General features: G+C 46.2%; 1 protein-coding gene across 1 annotated transcript; it reads left to right on the forward strand.

The window, feature by feature from the left end:
• The first annotated feature begins 1,716 nt into the window (after nt 1–1,716).
• Nucleotides 1,717–20,081, forward strand: tiparp (TCDD-inducible poly(ADP-ribose) polymerase). Its single transcript, XM_084018651.1, has 7 exons — nt 1,717–1,986; nt 2,949–4,001; nt 12,137–12,326; nt 12,629–12,816; nt 15,342–15,644; nt 17,130–17,387; nt 18,622–20,081. The coding sequence occupies exons 2-7, from the start codon at nt 2,974–2,976 to the stop codon at nt 18,809–18,811; spliced, it is 2,157 nt and encodes a 718-aa protein (XP_083874777.1). The 5' UTR covers nt 1,717–1,986; nt 2,949–2,973; the 3' UTR covers nt 18,812–20,081.
• Nucleotides 20,082–20,973: the final 892 nt, after the last annotated feature.

Consider the following 20,973-nt stretch of genomic DNA (forward strand, 5'->3'; position numbering starts at 1 on the left):
GGTTGAGCAGGCTTGTCTGCACACAGCAAAACTCAAGCCGGAAGGCAGTGTAGCACAGCAGGTTCCTAAAAAAACACTTCTGGTAAAACAGGGAGGAGAGAGAAGCTGACTTAGTGCACGGTCAGTAAATATTACACTCCCTTATGGAAATGTGACAGATCAACTGTGCTGGACAGAATCGGGCCAGGAAATGCATCAAGAAACCAATAAACACTAGCGAAAGAAAATGACTCATTCGCTTCTGCTTTTGGTGTAATTATAATTATGTCTCAACAGGTTTCATGTTTAGTCTCTTGTGAAATGATCTGCTGTGACCCATCCAAATTTTCAACGTAGTTTCACCTTTTCTTTTACAAGACCTGTCATGAGAGGATTAATGATCGTCTTCAAACCAAACTTAATTCACAAAATATGGGAGTTAACACATTTCTTGTATGCAAAAATTACCTCATGTTTGAGGTTGATTATGACAGTGCTTCTAGGTTCATTTACGCGGTGGAAAGTCAATGAGCAGGCTATAGTTGCCTGAGTTTCAAGACACTTCACGCTCCACGTGAGTATTTGCGACACATTTATGCGTTATTTTTCCACAGATACACAGATTTTATACAATATTTCAGATGTTTTACTTTTTACTCCACTACATAACTTTGTAGATTAATATTTCACTTACAAAACATATAATCGGTTTACAAAATGTGATTCATTGTTTAAAAATGTTTGGGAACGAGCACGTTTGTTTTAGAGGTCTTTTGGATAAAGTTATGTGTATCCACAAATTAATTCCAAAGCTCTCTCGTAAGCAATTAAAATGCCTTTATCATAATGTTATGTTTGGCCTAAACGCAAACTCAATAAAACACAATAAAGGCATTTTAATTGTTTAAACTGGCATTTTAATTGTTTAAACTGAGAATTTAATTGTTTAAACTGAGAATGCCTTGACATTTTCTGATGATACATTGTTATTGTTTAACAGCTTATAAAGCAGCTCAAATAAGCTCCAACTGGACCATCTACAACTTTAAGATGCAGATTACAACGTTCTAATAAAAAAAGATAACTAATGGCTTTTATTAACATTCATAAAATTGGTGAATACTCCTTTGTAATGATCTTCACAGTGCTGTTGGAATTACCAACCAGAGAAAACACAACCCACCACAAACAGGCCTACAATTTACAAGGGTGTTGCTCATGTCTTGCACAGGAGTCCTGTGTCATGAGAACCTATTTCTTTAACCTAACTAACTCACACATGTAAAACCTTTGGGCAGGTATTGTGGTCTAATAAAGGAAGCTAGTTGTTTTATCGTTGCTTGTGTGAACTGGATGAAGGGAATTTAGTGATAGTTTGCACACTGTCCCTACTGACATAAAATGAAATGCATGTGTTTTTCTTGTGGTGGATTATTTCTATGTAGATTTTACTCATCTGATACGTTTGCTAGATGTGAGGATCTAAATTAATCTTGCTGCTCTAAATTGAATCGCTGCATGCGTCCAGCTTTTTTTATTACTTCCGGGGCCTGGCAAATACTCACACCCCCATGCAGTTTCTTCCGATCACCGCCAGACGCCTCCCTCCCTCCCACATCTCTTTGAAGCCAAGCCCCGCCTGTGACCAGGTTACGGGGGCGTGGTCTGACTGGGGGCGGGGCCTGGCTGTGCGCTGGCAGAGCTCGCCGCAGCTGTGAGCTCCTCTCTTTGTCGGTCTCTCCTCTCCTCTCCGCTCCGCTCCTGCGCGCTTCTTGTCCGGTACACGGATACAAAGAGAGGGACGGACAGCATGAAATAGAGACGGAGCATGAGAGCGGCGGGGGGGTTTATCAGAGGGAAACACGAGAAACCGAACCGGACAGCAGTCTAGTCGAGACACGGATACTAGTATCAGACTGGATACGGAGCTCCGCCGATGTACGCACTGGATTTTACCCAGCAGCGAGTGTCGAGACCAGGGGGAGAGGGGCGGACTTTATCGAGCAGGTATGGGGCTTTTTTTAATCGTCTCGTTGTCAGATAAATATAGGAAAAGGTTCCCCCCCCCCCCTCCCTCCACGAAAACGGCTCCGGCAAAGCTGCTGCAGTGCTTCCGCAGTTTGAACGCTTTTCAACTCCGCGGCCCGAAGCTCCCTCCGGGTCCGTCGGGGAAGTGTCTGTTGACGGGAGAGTAGGAGGGAAGAGCCGCTGTAGCGACGCTGTGGATTAAAGAAAGCAGCGTTTATCTGGTGTCGCTGCTGCGCCGCAGTGTGTGTGTATGTGTGTGTCGACAGTAGCCTACGTGCAAACTTGCTCGGGCAACGACGTGTAAGCGGCACGTAGACGACGGGGGCCGCGTATCGGACTCCCGTGATCAAAATACACGGTCCCGAGGGTGGGGGGGTTGTTACAGTGATGATTTTATCGCCGCTCCTGCTCGGAGACGCGGCTGTAATTGCAGGCGTGACGTTAGCGAGACGCCAGCAGAGTAAACGGGGAGATGTGTTGAGCCGGGTCCGACCACCTCCTCGTCTTTGTGTGAAATCTGTTTTAATCTGAAACTGGTGACTCTGTGCTCATGTTCTTTTCGGCAGGATGAGGTAATAATATTTTTTTAAATTTTTCTTCCGCTTCAATTACCGACTACAAGAAAGCGTCCCCCTCATTAAATATGGGTTTATAATAGTCAGCTGATCGTTATTATGACTGTTGCTGCAGGTTATTGCCTAATTATTTATAATTATCGCTGTCGGGTCAGGCCAGCCTGCAGGCTTTTTTGTCGGAGGGGTTAAACAGGTTTCGTTTCCGCAGAGAGAAGCTTTTCCTTCACAGGAAAGGAAAGATGAGTTTTCACAGCTGTTTTTTTTAATCGTCGCTTTTCTGGGTGACAGAATGATTTTGAAACTGAGATTACGGGATTGGGGTGTTTGTCTTTGATGATCACCCATTTGTCTTTCTCTTCCTCGCAGGATCGTCGGGCTTTAGGAGGGTGTCATGGATAAAACTTTGCGCATTCTCCAGAAATCCGCAGACGGCGTGCCGACTGGGATCTCCCTGGATATGAGTATGAACGTGGACGACGGGGAGGACTTCACGGAGCAGCAGATGGTGGGTCTTCCGGACAAGATACCGCTGGTGAAACCCTATTTCAAGAAGAAGCAGAGGAAACTGGACGCCAAATGCCTCCACCGCGCCCTGGAGGACCCCATCCTGACCACTCTGCTGAGCGCCGACGCGCTGGTGTCCGGAGACGGGGTGTTTGTCCTCCGGAGCCAGCCGGGTCGGACTCCGGGCAACCTGTGCGCTGCGGCCGTGGTGAAGCAGAACTGTATGGGCCAGGTGTGTCTCAAAGACCCAGGGGCTGCAGACGCCGCCGCAGCCGGGGCCGGTGTAGCGGGGTTGATGGCCCGGGACGGGGATGTGGAAATAGCCGATACTACTGCGGAGCTGGAGGAGACCGAGCGGCGGGGGGAGCGACCCAAAATCCCGGACCCCACCCCTGACAGCCGCTGCCTTCAGCCGAAACCTGGTCTCAGGGCGGCCGGGAGCACAGTGACAATGACGCCCCCAGGCAGGGATATACCTCCCACGGTTGCACCCCAGGCTGCTCACAATGAGGGGAGCATCAAAAGCAATGACCTCTTAACCTCTGGGGCCAAAGACCTTCCAGTGAAAGACTGCACCAGTGCCCAGGACCGCCATCCCCTCCTCCTGCAGCCGGACAAAGGAGTGCTATTTCAGGATAAAAGCGAAGAGGCCTCCCTGGACCTGGTCTTTGAGCTGCTCACACAGCTCCAGTATCACACGCACCAGTCGGACTCGGTGGACATTTGTGTGGATTTCCTCCAAGGGCAGTGTGTATACGGCAATGACTGTGCCCACCACCACACTGTCCTGCCCTACCACTGGCAGATCCGCCGGAGCAATAACCAGACGTGGCAGAGCATAGCGGACGACTCCCAGGAACAGCTGGAGAGACTGTTCTGCAACCCGGACAACGAGCAAGTCCGGCTCAAGTTTCAGTAAGTATCTCAGTGCAAGCTGCCGGCTGTGTTATTCTATATTGTGTATATACCGTACGCCTTCTGGTTAGATACAGGATGTTACTGCGGGGGGAAGCAGCGGCAGAGTATTTCTGTTTTTCGGATTTGTACCCGGGGTCGATTCACTTTCAATTCAATCAATTACAAAACAGGAACTGAAAACATGGCCCGCCGGTACACTTGTGGAAAGGCATCGGTTTCCAACATTTCAGTTTATTCTAGAAGATACCATGCAGATGTTATTTCTAATAATTCCTCAATAAACATGGATACGCCTCTACTGAGCTCGGGAAGCTCAGTATATCGTAGTGACGCAAAGCGCCACAGAAAAGCTACTGTATGGTAAATGGATTAGGTGCGTCGTTGCCGTGTCACAAGTTCCTACGAATTCACAAATATTTGACACTTGTGACATGGCAACAACGGTGCAGTAAGCCGATAGGCTCCTTGTGGATGATAAGCACTCATGGTTCGCTGTGTTGGAAACGGTTGACCTAGGCCTGAGCTTCCTCTTTGGTTTCATCACAAACAACAAACTGTAAACTGCAGCTACGTGAACGTTATTTACTAACTTCTTCATGTTTCAAATGTGGTTTGTTAACGCTCGTGTGAAAGTGTGTATGAGCCCTCTTATCTCTTGCGTGTGAACGTTTTGGCCTGTCTGTGTCTTCTGGTTAATGTGTACACGACATGCATCTTTATTTGAACTATCGTATGAGCTACCGTGCCCTTGTGTAGCCGTGGCATGCCGTCTCCCAGCCCCGATATTGGTTATCTATTTCCTGTATTTTCTCCCCTGTGATTGGTTGAAGCTCCGTCCAAACTGTGGCAGAAAGCTGTGAACTTCCATGACCCTCGGTTGCCTTGTGCGGTCACTGACACAGACGCACTTGGCAGCTTCTCTCCTTCCCTCGGTCATAGACATGCACACCACTGTGTACACACACACACACACACTCTGCTCGGCACGCAGGCGCTCACACGAATCGGCTGCACAGAGAAGCTCAGTGGCTTGCAGCGCTCACACGCACGCCTTTTAGCAGACAGAGATAAACCTCTCTTTCACTCTCTCACACACCCATTATACACACACACACACACACACACACACATATGCAAGCACTTGGCAAGCCCCGGTGGGGTGACATAAAGGAGCATGCACCGCTTCCTGTGAAACTGTACTGTATGCAGGCACATTCACACACACACACACACACACACACACACACACACACACACACACACACAATGAGTGTGTCTGCATGGGACACCGTCACCTTATTTTTCAACACAACGGGCTGCTTCTTGTCTATTTTATCACATAAATGTCACTTTATTATATATTAATGAAAACCTTGCAAAATGTCTTCTCAACTTCTTTTCATTGAAGTTTAATTTGCCAAATATTTTCTCTATTAATTGCACAAAAACGCGACAAGCAACATCTTTTAATGTCTGACAAAACTGACGTTCAGTTCACTGTCATACACGTTAAAGAAAAGCAACAAATTCCTGAACAGATGAGAATGTTTGGTGGTTTAGTTTGAGAAAGTACTCCATTTATCAAAGTGGACCGACTCTGTTGGGAGTTTTAGTCAGACCTGCAATTGCAGAAAGCAGTTGAACTGTCAGGTAGTCCTTGTTTGATCAAGGTGTTGTCGACACGTCTTTGAGGCAACTTAAGATGTAAACTCTTGTATGTTCATTCCGAGTGATCTCATAATGTAATCAAGAGATTTGAACGCCGTCTTCATCATCATCATCATTGTTGCCGGAATCAGGTTAAAGTGCAGTCTGTAAAGAAAGTCAATGACACAGCATTTACGCAATTCTACCATCAAACTAGGCCTGGGTCATATAGTAATAGAGAGATACCATCTTTTGATTTTGGATATCGTTCTATGGCATACGTGTTGCCTTTCCCTGGTTTTAAAGGGCATTGCAGTAAAGGGATTTTCTGATGTTCATAGTGATGATTATTTATATATATTAATGTCACCATATCGAGGTATTGGGTTGGTAATATTCTGATATTTGATTTTCTCCACATCGCCCCGGCCCCACCTCGCTCTATCAACCACGTCCACATCATCAGGTCTTTCATGATTAACTGAGCCCTTTGAGCGGCCATGTGTGCGGCTTTGTTTATGTCTGTGTTGACACTACAAAGACACACACACACACACTGGTTTGCGTGTGTGTACTAAGATTTGTATGTGTCTGTGTGTTTGACTTGTTGACTCATGTTTTCAACTGAAACTCTATGCAAAGTGCGTATTGCTCCACAAACAGGATATGCACCTGGTGGTGTCAACCTAGATTCTTCGGAGGCCCAGTGAGTGTGTTACACTCTCACACGGTCAGACGGGGCCATCTGGCCCCTTCGACTGAAACTCCACCAGACACCGCAGATACCGTAATCATGATTATATCTTTGCTATAAATTGAGCAATTGATATATTGAGTCATTTCTTTTGTAATTTGCACTAAACGTTTTTCACGACACCGTTTGTGTTTGTTTGTGGTTTGACGGCACAGAGGCTATTAGCGTCCTTTCCTTTTGGTTTTCGATGCAACACATTTCACAAGTTGAGTCTGACTTTGACACATTCTCTGATAATTAGTTTTTAATTCTTTTGAGACACTTTGACACAATTTAGACAAAAGCCTAATTCACTTCATTATACCACTCCAGACTCTGTCAACACATTTTAAATTTCACCCGCGAGACTCTATGAATTTATTCACATGGAGCCCCTTCTTTAAAATAACCTTCCCTATTACTTCTTTTCAAAGTGCATATCTGCATTTTCTTGTCAACCACCCACGGCATAAAAGTCTAAAGAATGTAGTTTTTTTTTTCCATTTTCTCATACCCTCACCCTTCAACGGGTCTGACTGTTTGAGAACGGCAGGGTGAAAACATAACGTCAAAAACATTTTTTCCGTCCTCTCACACACACACACACACACACACACACTAATTCCCTGACATATAACACTACCATGTGTGTAGGTTTTTCAGTCTCTAGGCATTCATCCACAGTAGGTAAACGCTGGCTGATTCCTGGTTTAAAAAAAAAGAAAGAGTCCTATTTCGTTTTTAAAGTGCTGCTCTCTCCTAACTCAGTGTTTATTTACACCACATGTGAGGGTTTGAAACAAAGGCTGGATGGATAGATTAACTCGTTTGGGTAAAATATTGACGCTTGGTAAACTCAGTGTTGATCCGGTCGGGTGATGAGAGCCAAACGGGAACGTCAGTATCCTGCGTTCCCACTGTTACCCGGAGCTCCGTTGGGTGGTTTACTCTGTGCTTTGTGTGACTGGGTGTGTGTGAGAGCTCCTTTGATACTGTTCTTTAGAGTCCAGCCTGTCTTTTCATGCACGCAAGTACACACGCACACGCACACACTGGGTGAAGGCATCACCGTGGTAACCACAGCCAAATGATAACATCGTTAGTGATCTAAAGAGCAGCAGATGACTTAACAAGCTCTACTGTCGGTATGGCAACAAAGGCCTGTTTTACCATCTGCTGTGTCCGTGTGTGTGTGTGTGTGTGTGTGTGTGTGTGTGTGTGTGAGGAAGAGAGGGAGTGGACAAAAAAAAAAAAAGCCAGAGCATTTTTTGTGTGTGTGTCTGCATCTGATTTTGTCGCGTACGGCCTATTGTAGCATACGCCGGTGTGTGTTCTGCACTGAGCTGTTCCCATGTGTGTATGATCCATAGCTCAGGTTAATCCCATCCATATGATAAGGAGGAATGGAAGTCTGGCTAATCCGCCTTAGTCATGAACTCAGCAGGAAGGAGGAATGTCGCAGTCATCGCTTCTAAAAGTTATGCCGTGATAATCTTCAGCTGTGCTATTGCTTGTTAACAGATTTATATGTGCGTGTGTGTGTGTGTGTGTGTGTGTGTGTGGGAGAAGATATGAAATCTGCGCCTTTATTCCATCTTGGGAGGGTATTGCGTGAGATTTATTATTTACAGGAAAACCAAACCAACTCTTGTTTAATTATCAATTTCTTGTGATATCTTTGTAAAGAGGAAAAACATCTTTGTGATTCTTGTGTTACCATGACGGAGCACACAGATTTGTGTGTGTGTGTGTGAGTGTGAGTGAGCGATTGAGAGACTCTTTTGTAAGCCATGGTTGTCATTAACTGCTATAAAGAGTCACCGAGGACTGAGGGCAGAGCGACCTGACACCATGGCGCGCGTGTGTGTTTGTGTGCCGCTGTGTGTTTAATCGCGGGGGATTCCATGTTACCTCATTGTATCACGAGTCAAAGAAAATCAAGGGTAGTTGTGTCTATGAGAGCTTGTTTGCATGCGGTGATTGTGTGTCGGTGAAAAGAGGCGGTGTCGAGATAATTCAGACTAAATGTGTCCACTCTGTGCGTGTGTGTGTGTCTATAACGTGTCAGACAGTCTATGCCATGAATCAGTCGGGCGAGGTCTGGGTCGATGTGCCTCTTATTACTCAGAGTCTGCCTTCATCCCATCATCATCTATTTTTTCCTCTCCACCTCTTCCTCCTTTTTCCTTTCTGAATCTTTCGTCCTGTACATTCCCTCGTCTCGCCGCCCATTGACTCCCCTTTCTCTCGCCGCTTGTGTCTCTTTTTTCCCTCCGTTGTCCCCCGAGGGGCTAAAAGAGGTGTAAGAGATGGAGGATATGTGTGTGTACTTTGGCCCCCCCGTCCTCAGGCAGCATCCTCGTCTCTTTTTCAACTGTCACTAAGTGTTTTTTTTAATGTCAAACTCAGTTATCGTCCCATCTTACTGCTGGTTCATTCAGTTTTCGAACCCTGCAAAGAGTTTTTAAAACATTTCAAAGAGCGGATTAAGGGAATGGGAGAAAGGACACCCTGAACTATGAGCGTTGTGAAGTGCTGCGAAGGAGGAGGTCCGGAGACGGGGACGTACTCTTAACAGGAACAACCCAGGACACGCAGGAGACGAGGTGCACATTTGTTCCTGTTCGCTATGTGTGATTTTCTCACAGCCTTATGAGTAAAAAAAATAAACAGACTCAAATGAAGCGCATTAGGATAGATAACTGGTAAGTGAAGAGCTCTGACATGAGGAAACAAGGATGTGAGAAACAAGCCTTCGTCAGCAGATTTGGTTGACTGACTGACTTATCAAGGCGTGACTGGTTGGAGTTTGCGCGTGTGTACACGGATCTGTCGAAAGAGTGTGTGTGTGAGAGAGTGACTGAACTCTCATGTCGTTTTTTTTGTTTTTTTTCTAGCCTGTGACGTTCACAATGGCATGACTGATGCTGGTATGCGGGTCCTTGTGTGTGCAGCCGTGAGAAAGTTCGAAGGTGTTTGTGTGTGTGCGAGTGCTAAAGGCAGTGTAGTCCATTTTGATAGCACAGTTAGTTTTCTTAACCTTTATTTATCCAGGGAAAGGTTTTGCTGAACACGCTTTCTCCCACATCCAGCACTGATCCAAACACCCGGGAGCTGCCCATCAAACAGAGCCGGTTTGGGGCATTTTTAGCACCACGAAAGGGCCTTCTTCTCTCACCTTGAGCATACAAACGGCCCTCCCCCTCGGCAGTTAGGCCTTCATTCAAACATCTGATGTGTTTTTCAATTTGCATTTTCTGTTGACTTTCGTGTGTGTGTGTGCGAAAACTCGGAGCAGCCCGACATTTGGTCTTGAAAGTGCCGACCTTGCCGGAGAGGGCGTGCCTCGCTTCTCTTTCCAACTTTTGATTGGCCTCCACTTTGAGAGCACTGAATCTCAGTGCACTTAATTTAACCGGTGGAATTTTATTTTTAGAACGGCACAAACTAGTCTGGGAGCGAGGGAGGGGAGGGACTCTGTGAAAGGCTTTGAAAATCATTGACTGACCTCGCCGGAGAGTCTTCATGTGAGTGGGTGTAACAGAGAGAGAGGCCGAGGAGGGGGGCTGCTTATAAGTGTGACAATTAAGCACCTGAAAATGTGTGTGCAATGTGCATCATAAGTCACTCTGGAGTTCACACACACTCACACACGTACAGAAGCTCTTGTCATCATAACATACCGCTGCAGGCAGAAGCTGTTCTGTACTGAGAGAACGAGGGCCATGCAGGTGCATCTGCTTTTCTTTTTTTTTCCAGACACAAAGTACAGAGAACAGAGCGACAGGAAGAAGGAGTGAAAGAGGGAAAAGAGCAGAGAGATGAGGGAACAAACATTAACAGAACAAAGTGAGCGTCGTGGAACAGGCTGACCAGAGTTGGAGTAATGGATGTTCTGTTTTCACAGTCGATTTGTCCCTGCTATATTTGAATTACGCAGCTGTATCCCTGTCTTTTCTCGTAGCTGCTATTCCTGTCATCCCTTTTCTCTTTTCTAGGTCCGCCTTTTGATATTCAAATTAAATTAATGTTTTATGAAACCGAAACTTGCCTATTCTGGTTCCTTGAACTCTTGAACGCAGTTCAGAAAGATGCATCCCGTAGACATCTGCGTTAGGCATCTTCCTTTCTGGTAAACCGGTGATCTGATAATCCATGACTCACTCCTCAGTTGCTGTTTTGTTTCTGCACGTGCTCAGTGACCGAATTTCTGCCTCACTTCCTCATATAGAGATGCAGTCACAGTGTGACTTTGCAGAATGTTGCATATATAATTAGCAGCTGTGTCTGTTTTTCATGTATGTTTTTGGAAAATGACTCAGACACTCTCATTACCACCTCCCTTACTGAAGGTACGTGTGTGTGTGTGTGTGTGTGTGACTGGAACCCCAGTGACCAGTACATGTACTTACAGTAGATGTAACCTAATACTTATATGCGTGTACCCATTATGATATGAGGTTTCACTTCTCCAGGCTGCTGAACAATTACTCAGCAGGTCCACACACACCGAACCATCTGTGTTTCAGATAGGAGACATCTAAAGACCGACCTGAGGCACTCACAGTACCAGAAAACAACCCCGGCTTCACACAAACACACGCACATTTCCAGACAGACACACGCTCGCCGATGTCTGACCTTTGACATGACATCCAATTAGTTTCCTGGCAAAAAAAATCAATGAGCCCATTAACACTGTCGGGCTGTGTGCATGTTTTTGTGTGTTCTTACAACGTTTGCATGTGTCTCTGTGTGTGTATGTGGTGGATGTGTGTGTGTGTGTGTGTGTGTGTGTCTGCCTCTCTGTCGAGCTGCCTTCCATGGCATAGCGTGCCAGTCTATGATGCCCACATTTCTGTGAGTGGTATGTCTGACCCAGAAAGGATTTGCCAGAGGCCCTATGGCCGACTAATGTAGAGAGACTGATGCACACACACACACACACACACACACACACACACACACACACACACACACACACACACACACACATAATGGGGCTTTGTCCCACGCTTGTCCAGACAGAGTGGGGTTAAGAGAGGTAGAATCCACATGATGAGATTACACGTGTCTAACATACATTTACTTTAGCAGACGTGAACACATCAGCATGTTACAAACACATTGTTCTAGCTGGAGCTGACTGATGACACATATCAGTTTGGTAAAAATAGATTTTTTTTACCAAATAATAGACATTTTGGGAAATACGATCATTGACGTGCGGAGATTCAGATGACAAGAAACTGACAGCTGTTGTCAGTGGCACGTTAGTGTAGCTTATAAAGGTGAGAACAGAAAAATCCCCCTACCAGAACCTCAAAAGCTCACTTATTAACACGCTATATTAATATACGCTAAGCTTAGCTATCCAGCTATCATACAGACATATGAGAAGTATCAATAATATAATAAAAATGTGTCTTTACATGACATTCATGTTTCAGTGTGTGTGTGACTATGATCTTTTTGATCATGTGTGCGTTTCTCTCTGTTCTCTGCATGTTGACATGCTGCCGTCCCGTGTGACTCATGCTGAGTGAGCAGTTAGAGGTTTGGTCGTCTTGCTCCAGGGCACGCGGGATGAAATAAGGTTTCATAGAATTATAAACTGTGACCGTTTAACAACGAGGTCAGCGTGCTACAGCCACATGTTAGCCGACCACAACGCCAACGTGTGTCTGTTCTTCCCGCTGACTGCAGGAGTTTATATTTTTAAATAAAACCATGATTTCACTTTGTGTTTCAGGAGTCGCGTGTTTTCCCTAGACTTCGGGGCGATGCGAGTGTGCGATCTGGAATTTGACCGCGTCCGGCGACTGACCACTCCCGCCAGCCCTTCACCCGCGCCCACAACGAACGCCACCCCCACCCCCAGCTGTCACACGGTGTGGAAGTACTACTGCAGAGACAACTTTGGCTGGAGGGAATACTCCGAGGTGAGGCCAGACGCATTAACTCTGCCCACGCCGATCGATGATGAGATTGATTCAGACACACATGCACACATGCACACCTTTGTATGACAGCTGTCCTCAACCAACTCCCATTCATTTCAAATTGGTAGAGATTGACTGTTTTCTTTGTGTACATCAGAGTTTGTTATCTTTGTTATCTGAACACACTGCTTTGTCATTTCCCTCTCCAAACTCTCCCTTCCTCCTTCCACCATTGGATGAAAATGCGTAATAATCATCTGTTATAATCATCTTCTTCTTCCTCTTCCTCTTCTCGTCCACAGCCGGTGGTGAAGCTCATAGAGGAGGCGAGTTCGAGGGGTCTTAAGGAAGTGCGATTCATTACGCTCCAGAACCAGTATATCCTCAACATCAGGGAGGGCTTCCAGCAGAACGCCGTCTTTGGGTTCAGGCGCCAGATCAAGAAGCGGCCCATGTTCATGTCCTCCGTGATGCTTACACCCCACCTACAGTAAGTAAAGTCATAGGTTTCACTATTAGTATCCCCGCTGCTCTTGAAATGAGGAGGCACGGACATGTTTCAGATTTCCAGAGACATTTGAGTTAGCATGTGCTCGTTTCAACTACATAATTGTGCATGGCGACATCTTGATGTATGATTCCTTTGGACAATGAAGTAGCATGCTAGGTGTTGTCGACCGGGAAGCTAGCAAAGCATTCTGATATGCAGCAGGGTGTCGGGAACAGTCTGTCCTCTTGTTGATCGATTAGCGCTCGGATCATGACACCACACTACGTGTTAGAATAAAGTCCTCGATTTTACATAAAGTTCCTGGCAACACACACACACACACACACACACACACACACACACACACAAAGTTGGCTCTTCAGTATGTGATGTGCTGTCTCTCCCCGTGGCTCTCGGTGTTCTGGGAGCGTCCTGAGTGCCTGTTTGGAGACACAGAGGTCGGTACACAATGCTAATGTCACACTCAGGGCTGAATACTCAAAAAGCCTCTGAACACATTCACCTTTAATCCATTCCAGCGCCGTCACACACCGGTAGCCTGAGCTGAACCTGAAACCCGTATTAACACAGGGAGCGGCCCTGTGCAGAATAAAGCCGGCCTGAAGCAGACAGATGAGGACATATAAGACAAGCGATACACGGAGAGGGGAGAGTGAAGATCTTAGACCTGATTTGACTCAAAACCAGTGGAAATCTCTGAATGAGATGAGATCACTGTCCTCCAGAGGAAATAAGCAGATTTCTCATCCTTTGGCTGCCATTTTCTCTTGATAGCAGTAATGTGATCTTTCTGAAACAAGTGAAACCAGATTGGAAACAAGTGGAGTCATCTCACCCCATTTGCAGACTCTTTCACTTCTGTTGCCGAGCAGGCTGCCGTAGCGGCGTCCTGCCAGCGTCCCGGACAGAGTGAACGCTAGTACGAGCTGTTCCTGCAGGGCCTCGACAGTCGAGGGGAGACGGAATAGAAAGCGGGAGATGGAGGAGAGGGGGAGATAATTAGATGGAGGAAGCAGGGGACGGAGATGGAAAGAAGGAAGAAAGAGAGGCGGCACATGAGATGGAGAGGAAGTGAGAGAGACGGAGAGAGCGAGCGCCCTAAATGGTTTCCAGACTGGACGCAGCAGAGTAGAGCTGATGAGTGAAAGAGTGTGAAATGTGTGACTGCGGAGAGCTGGAATCTGGATTGAGGGATTTGTCCCATTTCTTCATCCATTTTTTTTTTGTGCATGTGTTTCCATTCACCACTTTGCGGGAACAAAAAGTAGGCAAATTGTTCAAATGTTAACTTTGTTTTCCCCCAGAGGAATGAATGCAAGTCAATGCAATTTCCTCCCAAGTGACCAAAACAAGTGTGTGTGTGTGTGTGTGTGTTTGTATCAGGAACAATCTGTGCTAGGCTTAGAGGTTGAGGTCATTAGCTTGATTGGCACTCTTTCTCTCCCTCTCCTTCTGTCAGCTCTCTCTCTCTCTCTCTCTCTCTCTCTCTCTCTCTCTCTCTCTCTCTCTGTGTCTCTCTCCCGTTTATCTGTGCTAATCTTCCTCCTTTCCACTCTTTTCTGTCCTCGACTCCATCACTCCCTCTCGTTATCGGTCCCCTTTCATTTCACACTTCTTTTTTCGTCAGCAGGCCGTGCTCTGATCTTTTCAAAGCTCGCGGGGAGTAGAGACATCGATTTCGGGGAGAGATCGAGACCGGGCGGACAAGATAAGACACAGAGAGAGAGAGAGAGAGAGAGAGAAAATAGATGAGGAAAAAGTGTCCCACTGACTCAGAGTCCCACTGATCACAGTCTCTCATGGCTGATAGGGCAGCATTTACACTTAGAGAGCAGTAACTTGACAGCCGAACCACTGCTATTGACCAAAATGCCAGACACAATCGTTTTTCTGTCGCCTCCATGACAGCTCACACAATCGTCTTCTTTTTTTTTTTAAATACTTGCCTCTCTCTTGCTCTCTCTCTCTCTCTCTGTGTTGTCTTGTTTGGTGTGTCTGAGTATCACGCTGCCGTTTGCGTCACTGATGACGGTTGGTGGAATATGATTTTGGAAGCAAAGACGATGCATCGCAGCAGTTATGTTTTAGGTCAGGATGCAGCTTCTGATTGGGAGTTCCACAACGAAGTGGAGATAGGTAGCAGGCGGTGACGTTTGGCTTGTGGTCTACTAAGAAATGTTAGTTGTTACTCACCTACTCATTCCAGATACTGCCTCAGACAGCGGTGTATTTAGGGAAATGATCCCTCGTGATATTATTTTTGGTCAGTGTTACCGTAGCTGAGAAGTGCGATAATGAAAGCGGTAATGACAGTGTTCAGGATGAGGAACAAAAGGCAATTCATTCTCGGTCGTTACTTATGTAATGGGTATATAATGTGCTTCCTTCAAGGTTTCCTGGATAGATCTGTGTAATTTCCAACTTATTCTAGGGAGACGGTTACCTGTTGTTGAGTATATAACAGGTTGTTGATTTCCATTTCATATCTCTCTCTCCCTCTCTAGGACTTTGGGCGGCCTCTCTTCATCTCCCCTCCCCTGTTCCTCCTCCTCTCCCTCCTCCTCATCCATGGATCTCTCCGTGTCGCATCCCCTGTCACCGACCACCACCAACCCACCCAGCCTTTTTCCGGAGACATGGTTGCCCATGACGATGAGCCAGGACTTCCTGCAGGTGCCGGTGTCGCGCGAAGACCGCAGCTACCGGACGGTGTACAGCCTTTTCCACAAGACTGTGTCGGAGACGAAGTTCAGGATCCTCAAGATCCAGCGTGTGCAGAACCCCTTCCTCTGGGAGAAGTACAAGAGGTGAGATATCGTCCGTTCATCTCAATCTCAAAATAATCCAATAACGGTAACCCGAACACATGGCGCCGTGTTCAAACGATACAGGGGGAACATTTCTGTCATAGAAAGCTCACTGCCGTCAGGTTCCAGTGTCTTCAACTCTTTTGCATAAATGTTCCCTTTACATGCTATGTGGTGCAGCTGTGGTTTATGACTTTGACACGTTTGCGGTTGTTTTAGTGAACGCAACTCTGCTGAACTGCTCAAGTTATCAACAGCTGCTATGTCATGAGAATGGTATGATTTCAAGTGGTGCATTTAGTCTCTTTGATTAGTAATTTGTCACTCTGAGGCCTAAGATGGTATTTAGGTCACAAGCACACAGAAATGAGTCTTTCACATATATATATTATGGGATATCATTAACCCAAATTGCTAAAGTTGTGCCAGAATATCAGTGTGTTTTCTGTCACGTTAAATCATTTGGTGACTCGTAGTTGAAACACAAAATGTATCGTTAAGCTTTTTCATTTTTTCATCCAGATTTCTGTTGTTGATCTCAAACTATTTCTGACACAGCTGCGTATTAACTTTTCATGAAGAAAAAACATTCTCAATAACAAACACAGGATGAATGACAAACAATGTGAGAAGAGGGGAAGAGAGAGAGAGAAAAAAATAGGGCAAATAGGAGCAGCTGTGTGGGACTTCGTGAGAACGGGTCGGTGGTGTGTGAACACAGCGGATGGAGAGTTGTTTGGTGATGATGGTGTTCCTGTCGCACACACAGCGGGCTAACCGCTGTGGTTTAGAGCGGGCTGGTTCTATCAGCTGTGACAGTTATAACTCTCCCACACTGACTGGTACCACACGGTTTCACAGTGACTGACAGTGTGTGTGTGTGTGTGTGTGTGTGTTCTCACTGACTCACTGAAGCGATGCCCCCCCCCCCCCCCCCCCCCCCCCCCACGAATGTCAATTGATTTCCTCTTCCCACACTCGTGTTATGACAGAGAAACCATAACTGCTTCTTTGCGTGTGTGCATGTGCATGTGTATGTATTTGCTGGTTGTTCATAGGAAGTTGTGTCATCCTATAGAAATCGGATAGTCGGAAAATGAAGTGTGCGTGTGCATGCTTGGATGCAAGTCGTGTCTGACTGTGTCGGGTCACTAGCTGTGGGGTCGTGGGAGGTTGTGGGAGGTCATGCCTGGGTCAAAGCCTCTCTGGCTCGAAACGCTTTCACCTCTGCATGCCTGATTGATCCGCTCACATCAACAAGCTGTGTGTGTGTGTGTGTGTGTGTGTGGATTAAGCCCAATGTCCTTACCCGGTTTAACGTAAACAAGGCCGTGATCACAACGTGTGAATAGAAATAGGACTGCTCCCACTTGTTTACTAATTCTCCGTCTTGGTGCGGAGCTATTCTCATACAGGATGAACAGTACAGAGTTTTTATTTTATGACATATTTTCACGTCACTCACCTGCTCTCCTGCTCCAACAGGAAGAAGGAGTACATGTCGCGGCGTATGTCCGAGATGGACCGGCTGCTGAGCGAGCGCCACCTCTTCCACGGCACCTCGGCCGACGTGGTGGAGGGCATCTGCAAGCACAACTTCGACCCCCGAGTCTGCGGCAAACACGCCACCATGTTTGGCCAGGGCTCCTACTTCGCCCGGAAGGCCGTGTACTCCCACAACTTCTCCAAGCGCTCGCCCAAAGGAGTCCACTGCATGTTCCTGGCTAAAGTCCTCACTGGCAGGTGTGTGTGGGGGCTGTTTGATCACAGAGGGGATTTTTCCTGTCTTTATGTTTTATCATAGTATTGTAATGCATTGTGATATAATACTTTTAAGAGTACTAAAGATAAAAACTAGATGGGATTAACTGGTTTTGGCTCATGCCTCATCACAATATTGCAACTAGAGTTATCAAAGGAATAGTTTCTTCTGTATAATCGATATACAAGAATGCAGGTTTCACAGTCTCACACTATTTCTATCATCTCTCAGTATACGTCATGTGATATTGAGTCTCCAAATGTCTCATTATTTGTAGCAAGAATGCTTTGGTGCTTTGGTTTGATGTGTTAGCCGGAACTAACATAGCTCAGGGCTTTCTATTTCCAGTGTTGTTGGGGTCAGGTAATCCTCTATGCCCCTCCAGTGCACACCTCTGCATAAACAACACCCCTCAGCATTAATTTGGATCATGAAAATCATGGAGGTTCTTTTCCATAAACCATCATTCAGTCACACGCCATGCCTCGCTCTACTCCCATTCCTTAAAATGCAAGTCGAATCTCGAGCCACACATGTAAAACAGCTGATTTGGGCAAACCCATCACACATCACCGGCTTTTGTTGCAGCAGACAGTCTGCGGTGCAACCCAGAGGATGGTGTGCAAACATACCCCAATGTGTTCAATGTGTTCCACGGCTCAGACGGAGACATTGCTTCCAGACCCGAGCCGGGATGTGGACCAGTAAAGGAGTTCTGTGTGCACTGCAGCGGGCTTGTGACTCTCCTGTCTGCAGCCGTATCTGGCACACAGGCCGCGTAGCGTCTCCACCCACCCACTCTGCCCGTAGCTGAAAATGTTCTCATTTGAATATGTTTTATTTATGACCCCCAGAGAAAGTGCAACAAAGATTGGTGGATTACGAGTCTTTAGGGTTTGACATTAATATTTAAGAGGGGAAAACAAACTGGTTACAATGCGCTGGCTCATTTCATACACTTACACATTTCATGCACTCACGGCATATGCTTATATCATTTAAGGTGCCCTAAAACGCATAGAGGAGCAATCTTGTAATCATTAACAATTAACTATAAGCTGAATTATTCTTCTGTGATTCCAGACTTGCAGACCTGAATGAAAAACTGTTATATTATGCAAACACAAAGACCAATGTCTCTGTTTTACACTACTTATGCAGTCCAGACTATATAAGTGACATAGTCTCATAGTCTTCTTTGTTACGTTTCTACAGGTTTACTGTAGGAAATCCCTCCATGCGGCGACCTCCACCCATCAACCTCCGTGATCCCTCCAGTGACCTTTATGACTCCTGTGTGGACAACTGGGTGGACCCCCAGATCTACGTCATCTTCAACGATGACCAGAGCTACCCCTACTTTATCATTCACTACGAGGAGGTACCCGGCACTGTGGCCGTCTAAGCCCTGGATCCGACCCGGGTCTGTGTGTATCTGCAAATACTTACTCATAGTTTTAGCCCGTTGAAGTGCCAGATGGTTGGAGTTCACCCCTTCAGGTGGTGAGGACCAGTTTACACCAGTAACAAGCCGCAAGTTAAAGGTTCTTTTGATGGCTGTTGCTTGAACCAACTCTATAAAAGCAACGTTTGCCGGATTAAACTTCACCCACCTGCTGCTGTAAAGGGGTTAAACCGGTCTAAGACATGTTTGCAAATACTTGATGATGTAGGTCCAACCAGACTGGACTGCAGTCCAGAACAACAGACTGGTCTCGACCGGATTAAACTGGACAAAACTGGACTAGCAAAAGGACGACACCTGTCTGACCATCCAGTGTTCAGAGGTGGACGACGACTGGGAACAGCTGCGACCACAACTGACTTTACTGGACTCATAAACCACCACACTCGGTTATCTAGTAGGATCAGGAACCTAGTAAGAGTTTATCTACCTTATTGCTCTGGAGCAGATGCAGGAGAAACCAAACCTAGTCCTCTCTATCATTTTGACTTAGTCGTATGGCTGTACATGAACTCGGTTCCCCATCAGGACGAATGCTGCGTTGGACGGCCCGTGTCCTGCCAGTACTGTGAATGACCAACTGGTCCGTAGTATTCGGAGGAAGCAGCAACCAACCAACCAATCAGACGCTTCCATAGAGAAACCATGGCGACCCTGACCCCCCGCGTCATTCTCTTTAAAAAAAATAAATAAATCATCATGAGTGTTTACCCAGCCTCCAGCCCTTACGTTTTTTTTTCAAGTCTATGTGCTGCGTGTTTGAATCTTTTTAATTTAGTGCAAATGAATCTTGTGGCCTCTTCAAACAGACAATGGACTCGAGTTTCAGCGGGACTTTTACAAATGGACATCCACAGAAAACCTCCCGGCAGAGGTTTCACATGAAGCCGGTGATGCGCCCGCTTGGCGTTTTTGCCTTCGCGCCCACCACTTTAGTTCCTCACAAGGGGGGGGGGGGGGATTGAAGAGTGAACGGTTTCACGCCGAGTCGACAGCGCTGTAGCGTCTCCGTCAGCAAACCCCCCCCCCGAAGCTCATCACTCTTGGACGGCTCTCTCGCTCGGAGACAGTAGACATGTTTTATTGAGATGAACTGTACAGACGTTCTCTTTGTTTATATTTGAACTGTGTGCCTTTTGTTCATAAACAAATTTATTTATGTTAGTTTAATGTAACATTGATTAAATAAAGAATCTAAAAGAAAAAAAAATACTAATTGGTGAACCTGTTGTTTTATTCGCACCGTGTCGAGTCGGATTTCCCAGACATTCTTTTGTAAACGAATGAACTCTCCTTTAAAGATTGAGTCTGCAGTGAGAGTAGCTGTTCCTCTCGGTGTGACTGTCGGCCATATTCTCTTGGCAGCTCTCACTATGAGCTACGTGATGTTTCACAGTCAGCGGTTTGGAGGAGTTCATCTGATTATTTGTTCTTGTCTTGGTCCAGTGGTATTAAAGTCAGCAAAGAATTCGCCCATGCTTAGCCCTCCCTCTGTCTGCCACCTCCCTGTGCTCTCCCCCCCCCCCCCCCCCCCCCCCCCTCCACTGCTGTATTATTTGACCGCCATGTCTAATGCGGTCCAGAGGGAGGTTTGCGGAGGTAGCTGTCCATCCCAGAGACGGCACACATGGGGCCCAGCAGAAGAACTCAACACCCTCCTCCTCCTCTTCCTCCTCCTCCTCCTCCTCCTCTGCAGCTTATTCACTTCTCAGGCAAACTTCTTCCTGTTTAATCTTCACATCTCTTGTCTTTCAATCTGTAATCCTTTTATCTAACCTTCCTTTCTCTCAATCTGGCAGTTCTTTTGTTTTGTTCTCAGAGTCATACCAACCATAAGTAAGGTCACGTCCTATTTATTTATTTTATTTTTGTGTGTGAATTTATATATAAATATATATATTTAATTTGTGCAGTAACCGGAGTATGAACAGCTATCTGTGGTTTTATAGGTGACACATTCAGTAACTTCCTGGAGTGAAACTAAATACAGATAAAGCCAAACTGTAATTAACTAATAATGTCTTAAGTGTCAGGTCAAATGTGTGTGTGTGTGTGTCTCATGACTTTGGTCGTTATGCCATCGCACATCCCCCCCCCTTGGG

Source organism: Eutrigla gurnardus, assembly GCF_963514095.1.
Source record: "Eutrigla gurnardus genome assembly, chromosome: 10".
Classification (NCBI taxonomy): domain Eukaryota; kingdom Metazoa; phylum Chordata; class Actinopteri; order Perciformes; family Triglidae; genus Eutrigla; species Eutrigla gurnardus.